General features: G+C 46.2%; 2 protein-coding genes across 2 annotated transcripts; both read left to right on the forward strand.

Moving 5' to 3' along the window:
- Positions 1–3,472: 3,472 nt before the first annotated feature.
- Krtap16-1 (keratin associated protein 16-1) lies at positions 3,473–5,181 on the forward strand. The gene has a single exon (XM_005321839.3). It carries the CDS (start codon positions 3,473–3,475, stop codon positions 4,928–4,930), a length of 1,458 nt encoding a protein of 485 aa, XP_005321896.2. The 3' UTR covers positions 4,931–5,181.
- Positions 5,182–8,653: 3,472 nt separating this feature from the next.
- On the forward strand, positions 8,654–9,640 carry Krtap29-1 (keratin associated like protein 29-1). The gene has a single exon (XM_005321979.2). It carries the CDS (start codon positions 8,654–8,656, stop codon positions 9,638–9,640), a length of 987 nt encoding a protein of 328 aa, XP_005322036.2.
- Positions 9,641–9,985: the final 345 nt, after the last annotated feature.

The following is a 9,985-nucleotide window of genomic DNA, read 5'->3' on the forward strand; positions in this document are numbered from 1 at the left end:
GACTAATGAGCTTTTTATTTCTAGGGTTGTTTTTTCCTCCCAAGGTTGAGGAATATAAGTTCAAAAACTCCTCTGATGATAAAAAGAACACAAGTCACCCTGCTCCAGGCTGGAAGTGGATGAAAGAAGGCTTTTGTGACCTTTATGCAAACCCAAATAACTGGGAGATCCTTTAGGTAGAAACATATGCAGTAGGGATTTAAAAATCGGACACAATCCTACTGTCAGTTAACAGCTAAGAGGTGGTGCTTGGGTAGGATTCTCCAGAAACCTCCCTTCTTACCCCAGTAAAATTGAGATCACAAAGAAGTGAGTTGTCGTTCTCCTGAGAGGACACTCTTTCACTAGAGGGTGATGTCCCCACTCTTGTTCTTTCTCTTCTAATAAATTTTGCTACACTTTTACTATGTCTTGTGATCTTGCTTGAAATCCTCTCTTGCAAAGACTCAAGAGCCGAGAGCACAGCACAATCTCCAGTAAGATCTAGCTCAGCTATGATCTTATCTCTGTTACCCATATAGTGTAGAATACAGTTTGATGACATTGGACCATTGTACATATGATACCTGTGTTATCACTATGGCACTCAAGACATGAACTTTTCCATCATCTCCCAAATTCTCCCCTTTTCAATCAGTCTCCTATTGCCAGCCCTTGGCGATCCTTAGTCTGTTCTCTATATCATTAGACACGGTGCCATTTCTAGAATTCCATATAAAAGAAATAATACAGTGTAAACTCTTTTTTTTTCACTTGGTGTAACATTTTTAATATTTGTCCATATTTTTTGCAGATATCAATAAGTTCATTCCTTTTTATTGAATGGTATTCCACTGTATGGATAAACTCCATTTAAAGACCTATTCACTATTGATGGGTATTCGGATTTTTTTGAGTTTGGGGCTATTATGAAAAAAGCTGCTAAGAACACTTGTGTCTAAGTTTTCCTGTAGACATATGTTTTAATTTATTTCAGATAGATACCCAGGAGTTGAGTTGCTAGGTAAATGATACATGAAAGTTTACCTTTGTAAGAAATGATCAAATTGCTTTGCAAAGTGGGTACACCATTGTGTATTCCAATCCGCTGTGTCTAAGAATTTTAGTTGTTCCATATCCTTGCTAACACTTGATATTACCAGTCTTTTAATTTTATAGCCATTTTAGATCATACAGCCATAGCTTATTGTCATTTCATTTTTTGGTTTTATTAAAAATGTCATTGGTATTAATATGCCCTGTGTTTGGAAAGAATATAAGATTTGACTCCACCCTGGTTTAGCTTCAGACTCTAATGTTTAAGTAATTTTTGCTCTGGATGGAACTAACCTATTAGGAACTGAGTTTTTAATCCTCAGGATAAGGTCACAGCTAGAGCAGGTGCATGGCAATGTGACAGACTTGCCAAGAGGCCAGTGGGTCTGCTCTGAGTGATGGTGACTCAGAGCTGCTTATTATTCTATTGCTCATGGCTACATCTCCTGGATACATGAGTAGAGGTAGTGATTTCTTTGAATTATCAAGGGAGGCCCTTCTTAGCTGTTCACAGAGGTTCTCATTTGTTCATTCAATAAATATTAAGTGTGCACTGCCTATGTATCCAACACTGCTATGGGTGCTGGGTGTGCATCAGTGAATAGACAGAAGCCCTAGCCCAGATGTACTTATATATGATATCATATCTCATATGATATGAACTATGAAGAAGAATCTCTTCCTCTTCCTCTCCTCTCCATATCCAGAGAGACAGTTTCAAAGGGCAAACCTGATCAGATACCTTAACCCCCAGATACCATTACTCCTTAACCCCCAGATACCATTATAAAATGTGACTTCTTACCCATGGTTCACAAGGCTTTACACGACGGGGGTACTTGGGAACTAATCTAGTACCACCACTGTCCTTACGTACCCTGTGCTCTCCATTCTGGCTAGGTTAAACCATTAGCTGCTCCCCAAACACACTCTGCTTTTGTGTCTTTGGTTTCTGCAGCTCATCTTTTTCCAGTTCTTGCCAGTCTTTCATCCTTCTCCCTTGAGGATTTAACTTGGCCATCATATTCCTTGAGAAGGCTTTCCTAACTTCCCAAAAACAGTGTTGGTATTTCCCCTGTTGCCCCTGAAAGCATCTGTACATCCCTCTATCATAGCGCTTGTAACCCATCATTGCTTATGGATGTGCAAACCTCTCTTCTCCACTTGTGCTCCTTTGAAATTGCAACTCCTTTTTTTTTTTTTGGTACTGGGGATTGAACTCAAGGGCACTTGATGAATGAACCACTTCCCCAGCCCTATTTTGCATTTTTAAATTTAGAGACAGAGTCTCATTGAATTGCTTAGCACCTCACTTTTGCTGAGGCTGGCTTTGAACTGGTGATTCTGCTGTCTCAGCCTCCTGAGCAGCTGGGATTGCAGGCCTGCACCACTGTACCCAACTGGACTCATTCTTTTAGTATCCTTCACATAGAACTCAGTGTTAGCTCAGTTGAATGGATGAGCAAGAGACACAGAGTGAATGATTGCTTACAGTAATGAAGCAAGAGTGGATGGATGACTAGCACAGTGGTCAAAACCTCCAAAAGGCAGAGAGAATGCTTGAGATAGTCACGGGTGGAAGGAAAAGAGGGAAGAGAAGCAGAGAAGCTGGATCAAGTGCTTTCAAGGCAAGGCTGAGCCTATGATGTGTGGCTCTGATGTGATGACCTTTCTCCTAAGAAAGGTCAATCCACACAGGTTGCCGAGGAGAAGGGGCAGCAGCCCTAGATGAGGGGATAGGCTGTGTGTCATACTTAGCAAGTGACTTGGCCTTTCTGATTCCTCCCCCTTTCTTCATCTGTAATGAGGAGGAATAATTTCTGCCTCACTGATGGTTTTTAAATAAGATTGTTGTTATAAGGGATAGTCACTTAACATCCAGTGTAGATGTCTCTTCCCTGAATGAGTACATCCCTGCTTTTCTCTGCTAATCCCTGTGTGTCTTTGTGAAGCTGATCCCTGCACTGCAGTGAGTTTGCTTGCACACTACAGAGAAAGACCCAGGAGCATGGGTGAGCAGATCTCATTCATGTGGTCATCCTCTGTGCCCAACCCAAGGCTCAGTATGGATGACGAGAAGGTGGATAAATTGTAAGTTCCTTCCTTCTTTCCCTGTTCATGATGCTAGGAAATATAGACCCTCCATCTTGGAGATGATGATGTTTCTTCCAAGACTACCTGTAGCTCTGAGGCTTCCAAATTTAGCAAGTCAATAAATAAACATCTGCTTTATGGGGAGATAAACAACTTCTAGATCAACAAATGTTGGCATCATAAGATGTTCCTTGGCAAAGTGGCCCCAACAGCAATGAGGAAAAGATGCAGGGGCCCCCAACAGCACTCAGCAGTGAGGGGGTATAAAAGGGAGGGCCTGGCCAGGCTAGCCCAGTCAGGCAGCTCCCTCCTAGCACTCACAGGACGCAGAGGTATCTCCACCATGTCTGGCAGCTGCTGTTCTAGAAAATGTCCCTCCCTGCCAGCCATGTCTCTCTGCTCCACTGAGGTGAGCTGTGGAGGGCCCATCTGCTTGCCCAGTTCCTGCCAGAGCCAGACGTGGCAGCTGGTGACTTGTGACGATAGCTGTGGGTCATCTAGCTGCAGCTCACAATGCTGTCAGCCTTCTTGCTCCGGGAACAATTGCTGCCAACCAATGTGCTGCGAGGCCACCATTTGTGAGCCTTCCTGCTCTGTGAGCAGCTGCGTTCAACCCGTGTGCCTAGAGGCGACCATTTGTGAGCCTTCCTGCTCCGTGAGCAGCTGTGTCCAACCTGTGTGCTGCGAGGCCACTGTTTGTGAGCCTTCTTGCTCTGACAACAGCTGCTGCCAACCCGTGTGCTGTGAGACGGCTCCCTGCCAAGCAGTGCTCTGCGTGCCCGCTTCCTGCCAGCCCATCCTCTGCGGCCCCACCTGCTGCCAGCCAGTCATCTGTGAGCCCAGCTGCTGTTCAGAGGTATGCACGGTGCCTAGCTCCTGCCAACCTGTGGTCTGTGAGCCCACGTGCTGTCAGCCAGTGTGTCCCACGCCTAGCTGCTGTCCATCTGTCTGCTCTGCCACCAGTAGTTGCCAGCCTGTCTGCTGTGACTCCAGTCCCTGTGAGCCACCTTGCTCAGAGCCCCAAGTTTGCCATCCAGCCACCTGTATGGCTCTGGTCTGTGAGCCTGTCTGCCTCCAGTCTGTCTGCTGTGTTCCAAGTCCTTGTGAACCACCATGTGTTTCCAGCACTTGCCAGGAGTCCTCATGCGGTGTCTCCAGTATCTGCCAACCTGTGTGCTCTGAGTCCAGCCCCTGCTCGCCATGTGTCTGTGTGCCCCGCCCATGCCAACCTCCTTGCTACATGGTCAAGCGCTGTCGTTCTGTCTGCTGTGAGCCTGTGTCCTGCCCACCCACCTCCTGCCAACCTCTCTGTTGCCGACCGGGGTCTTCTGCATCTGCCATCCGCCAGCCAGTGTGTCCTCCTAGAACCTTCTACATACCCAGTTCCTGCAAACAGCCTTGCAGTGCTTCGGTATCCTATCGTCCGATTTGCCGCTCAATCTACCGTCCCATCTGCTCGGGACCCATCACCTTGAGGCAACCCTACGTGACATCCATCTCCTACCGCCCTTCATGCTATCGCCCGTATTACTCCATCCTGCGCCGCCCCACCTGCTACACGTCCTACTCCTACCGCCCGGTCTGCTCCCGCCAGCCTTTCTCTGACCGTGACTCCTGTAAACCTGAGTGCAAAAAGTCCACGTCCAGCCAACCCGATTGCGATTGCGCTGACTCAACCCCCTGCAAGCCGGAAGTCTCCGAGGAGAGCCCCAGCCAACCCTCTGAGGCCAAACCCACCAGCTCACCCACCCGTGAGGCTGCAGCCCCTCCGCCTGCTGCCGGCAAGCCTGCCGACCGCTAGACTGGCCCGAGCCCACCAATTCTTGCAAAGCAAGCCACAAGCTGAAGAGAAAACCTGACGGCCTTCTGCAAAGTGCATTATGACTTAGCCAGAATCTTTACTCTCTACATCGTCTGCTTATGCTTCTAAGAACTCCCCAGAAATGTCAGTGGTCTAATGATCCAAATAAAGGCCTGCTGGTCACTGTGAGGAGGATCTTCTGAGTTCTAGTCTTCTCCTGCCCCATTCAGTTGAGAAGAGCTGTTTTGCCACATCACCAGACTTTTTCCTGACACCAAATGTTTTCTGTCCATATGTATGGGCTCCCATGTGGTGTGTACTCATGTTCCTTGGGGACATCTGCAATGAGCTATATTTAACTGTCCAATAAATGTGGCTAAGCTGAAGTGGCTTGCTGTTCTCCTGTGAATGTCATAGTCTCACTAGAGACTTTCTTTAAGAGTAGTTTCATCCATCTACCCAATCACTCATCCATCATCTACCCACCATCCATCCATCCACCTATCCACCTATCCAGCCAGCCAGCATGAGCTCGCTGCTAGGTAGGTGCTGTGGACTGCTTAGGCTCTAGGAATGAGTCCCCAGGTATCAAGGAGCTCACTCTTTGGTGGCATGACAAATAGGTGATGAGACATTAATTTTATTCTTTTGTGCTCATAATAGGGCCCATGAGTTCAGCGAGACATAGGGGGTACTAGGCAGGAATTCATGAGGGATGTGACACTGGAGCTGAATCTTTCAGCACAAGTAGGAATTAACCAGGTATAGAGAAGGAAAAGATTTCTAGGCAGGAAAGAATACATGTACAAATGAATGGGCCAATCTGTTTGTGAGCAAGCTGCTCATTAGGTGAAGCTTGGGCAGAGGTGTCCTTAGGGGAGAGGTGAGTCCAGAAGTCAGAGAGCAGGAAGCAACCTGCCCGTCTGGGTGCTAGACAGAGGTCTTTGAGTTTGGTGCAGGGCTGATGTGAAGGTGTCATCAGGTTATGCAGGGCAGGGACATGAAGAGCACTGGGTTTTGGAAAGTCCCTCTGGCCTTGGTGTGGGGAACTCAATGAAAGAACATGATCCTGGATAGAGAGAGACTGTGGAAGAAGCTAATTATTTTGGGGACCAAAGTGGGATGAAAACGACAAATAGGTTATACTCACAACAAGGAAGTTCAAGTAACCTAGATTTCTTATGGAAGAACTTTCCTTATGTTCTCCTGATCCCCACAAACACTCTTTGCGTACGCTTCATACGTATCCTTTTACAATGTCCAAGTACAGAGTCTCTTCAAAGCAGCCACCTCTTTCACTAAGTGCACAGAATAGAGGACTATCTGTTGCCCTCGAGGTGCAGTTTGAGCCATCCCAAGCACAGGAGGGGTTAGACCAGGACTTCTCAACTTTGGCATGATGGTCATTTTGGACCCGGTAATTTGTGGGAATTGAACTGTGCACTGTAGGGTGTTAAGCAACACCCTTGGTCTCTGCCAACTAGACATTGCCACACATTCCCTGGGAGGCAAAGCCACTCACACACATGTATGTATGGGTATACGAGCACATATATACATATATGTTATATGTGTATATACATTTGTGTAATATTCAGAGATAGATACACATGCACAATTGAGAATAGTCACTTAACAAGTAGCATAAAAATAACTAAAACCCAGTTTGGTCCAAAGTCACCAATTTTTTTAGGGGTCACCACACTCCTTAATGAGGTTATAAGACATCTTTGGTGACACTCTAGATGTTTTTAGTGCCTTAAACTGCAGCAAAATGGATTTTCTTTCTATTGAGAGGTTTCTCAATAGAGAAAGTAAAATTGAGAGCAAGAATCAGAGAAAAGTGGGTGAAAAATGAATTGCTTTAAAACTGTACAAGTGGTGTGTTCTAGACTTTTTTTCAGATTGAAGATGATGTGTTTTTTCAAACACACTCATATTCCCATTTTTATTGGCCTATGTGGTAAGATCCAGAGTATTCCCTCTCAAGTGAGAGATGAGTCGTTTTGGGGTGCAAATAGAATGCAGTGCAGGGATCCCTGCACTTTGAAAGATGCCAAGATGATCAGAGATGAGAAAGTGAGCACAAGAAATGATCCGTGGTGTGACATAAAAGGCTGTGGCTGATGACCAGGGTGAATGCTCTCTAGACAATACTATGATTGGAAAACTACTTCTTTTCTTTAGCAGAGGTGAAAGGAAAAAGCATTTTGTATCTGGCACTTTGCAAAGGACCAGAATTTCCAACATTTTTATTAATTTGTGAGGCAGCCAAAGAAGAATGCAAATCACCCAAGAAACAACAAATGCCGCTGATGAAATCCTGGGACTTTGACAACTTGGATGATTAGCTAACACGTCCAACAGAGTGAGTTAGTGGCCGAGCCAGAAATCGAGACCAGCTCTGCCTGGCATCCGAAGCCACCGTCTTTCCACTGCACACATCCAGCCTGATCCGGGCCAGGACATGGACTTGTGTGGAATGCTGAAGCTGGTCGATGTTTCAGAGCCACGACAAGCCCAGAGGGAAAAGAAAAGGATCAGGAAAGCCCTCACAAATACCTCTTGGCAAAGATTGACTTAACTCTACAACTACTTTGCAGTAATATGCTGATATTTCTTTTGAATGTTGTGCTTTTTTATTTGTAGAATTCATATGCTGCTGACTCCATAATATGAGTCTAATCCTTCTTGATGAAATGTTTGCATCTTTTAAAATTTCCAAATTAAAAGACTATCTTTGGGTGTATTAGAAGGAGGGTAAATAGTCAACCGGTTTGATCTAACTGATGATCAGAGTCACAACAGTGGGCTGATGATCCCCAGCTCCCGTCCTGGACAATCTGCTTATGAGCCAGCACTCTGCTGTACAAATGTCAGCCTCTGATCACTGTCAGAGTTGTCCCTTTCCTATCTCTCCAAAGTTAGGAGGTCTAATAAATAATGAGATTTGAGATTTGGGGGCCAGTTTAGCTAGGCTTGAATCTTGCTTATATTCATTATTTGCACATTCGGGGAACATGATTTAGATTTTCTGAGTTAGTTTTGCCACTTCTGATATAGCGATGGCGATTACACTTACTAAGGTCATTTTGAGGACAGATGAAAAAAAGTGCAGTCAAGAGTGTGGTACATAGAGTATGAAGCAGGTGGAAACTCCGGAGTCGTTATCATTGGTCACGGTACTAATAAGGTTAATTTTCAGGAAAGCCAAATGGCAAGGTCCCAGAAAAACAACACTACGTGTCTTTGGGATCCACCGCCTAATTTTCTCTTCCTTATCCTGGATACCCTCACTCCCAGTAGGGTTGGAGCCTCACTTCCGGACTGGATGGTGCAGAACTGCATTCCTGGAGGAAGAGCAGGTGCTTTGGCGTGGGGGAGGCCTCCTGATGAGAGGGTGTACGGGAGATACCTGCTTCACTGAGGCTGGGGAGTAACCTGTAAAAGAGACAGCTCATCCCAGAGCAGCATCAATGAATTCAAAGTTAGCAAAGAAAGCTCCCAGCTTTACAGACATGTTTTCTAAGTAGGGTTATCTGCTGGGCTCCTGAAGCTTTCTAATCAGATGTTTGCCTGCAAATGAATAAGAACAATAACAAGGAAAGATGCCTTGGTACCCACGCCCCTGGTGAAGGACTATAAAAACCCCTCTGGATTAGATGTCCTCTGAACTCAGATACACTGAGTTTCCAACTTCCCAGCAAGGTTGGCATCAATACCATGACAGACGGCTGTAGTCCTGGAAACAGCACAGCCATTCCAGCTGTGCCGACCACTGCCATATGCCCAAAGAATCGCAGCTTCAGAAATGCTATCTGTTTGCCCAGTTCCTGCCAGAGCAGAACATGGCAACTGGTTACATGTCAAGAAAACCGTCAGCCATTCAGCAGTGCTCCAAGGAGCACAGAACCCGTTTCTTGTCAATCTACCTGCTTTCCGGAAACTTCTTGTGTGGGTTTTGTTTGCCAACCCATCTGCTCCCGCATAGGCTGCTGTGAATCTGGCACTGGTCAGTCTGCTTGTCCAGTCTCATCATGTCAGACATCCTGCTTGGAATCCACTGGTTGTCAGATAAAATGCTGTGATGTCAGCCCCTGTCAACAAAGCTCCTGCCACGAACCTGTCAGCACATCTGGATCATGCCAGGTACCTTGTGGCCAATCAGTCTGCTGTGATACAAGCTCCTGCCAGCCATCCTGCTCTGAAGTAACTCCCTGTGCTGAAACATCTTGCCCACCAGTCATCTGTGAGTCTAGTTCATGCCAATCCCCTTGCTACCAAGGAGATTCAGGCCAACTCATTGGTGGTGAAGTCCAGCCCTGCAATTCTACTTATTACCAACCCATCTGCTACATTTGCAAGCCTTGCCAATCAGTTCCCTGCCTGCCTGTTTCCTATCAGCCATTGACTTGTGTGTTCAGTTCTTGCAGTCCTTCTTGCTGTGTGCCCTCCCCTTGTCAGCCACTTCACTGCCATCCAGCTCCTTCTGTATCTTTCATCTGCCAGCCAGTGGCTCACTGCCAATTCCCATGTTCTATAAAGAACTCTTGCAAACCAGGTTCCTGTGGCACCATGCTTTCTGGCCAACAGACTTGTGGTGGATCCACTTCCTGCAAACAAAGTGGCTGCAAATCCCCTTCCTGCCAGCCACCTTGCTGTGTGACAGGTTTAGGAAAATCATCCAGTGATGGCTCCAGTTGCTTCTAGCCAACTTCCTCAGGTCTGTGCAAAGTAAGTTCCTGCTTGGCAACTTCTGGCCCACCCAGCTGTGAATCCAGCTTCTGTAAAGCAAGACATCATTGATGGAGTACTTTCCACACCTCCTCTGAGGTTGTGCTACTGTCTATATATACATAGCCATCCTATGGGTGCATACCTCCTGTGCAGCACAAATATTACCTGCTCTCTGTCTTTAAAGTCCACCTTCCATATTCTCTCTAGGTACTCAGGAGAGAACTTGATAGCCGTTGAGAGATCCTTCCTAACTGAGGATAACTTTTCAGCAAGCATGGTCCACTCTATAGCTTGCATTTCCTGATGTTGTCAATTCAT

The sequence above is a fragment of the Ictidomys tridecemlineatus genome, chromosome 3, assembly GCF_052094955.1.
Source record: "Ictidomys tridecemlineatus isolate mIctTri1 chromosome 3, mIctTri1.hap1, whole genome shotgun sequence".
Classification (NCBI taxonomy): domain Eukaryota; kingdom Metazoa; phylum Chordata; class Mammalia; order Rodentia; family Sciuridae; genus Ictidomys; species Ictidomys tridecemlineatus.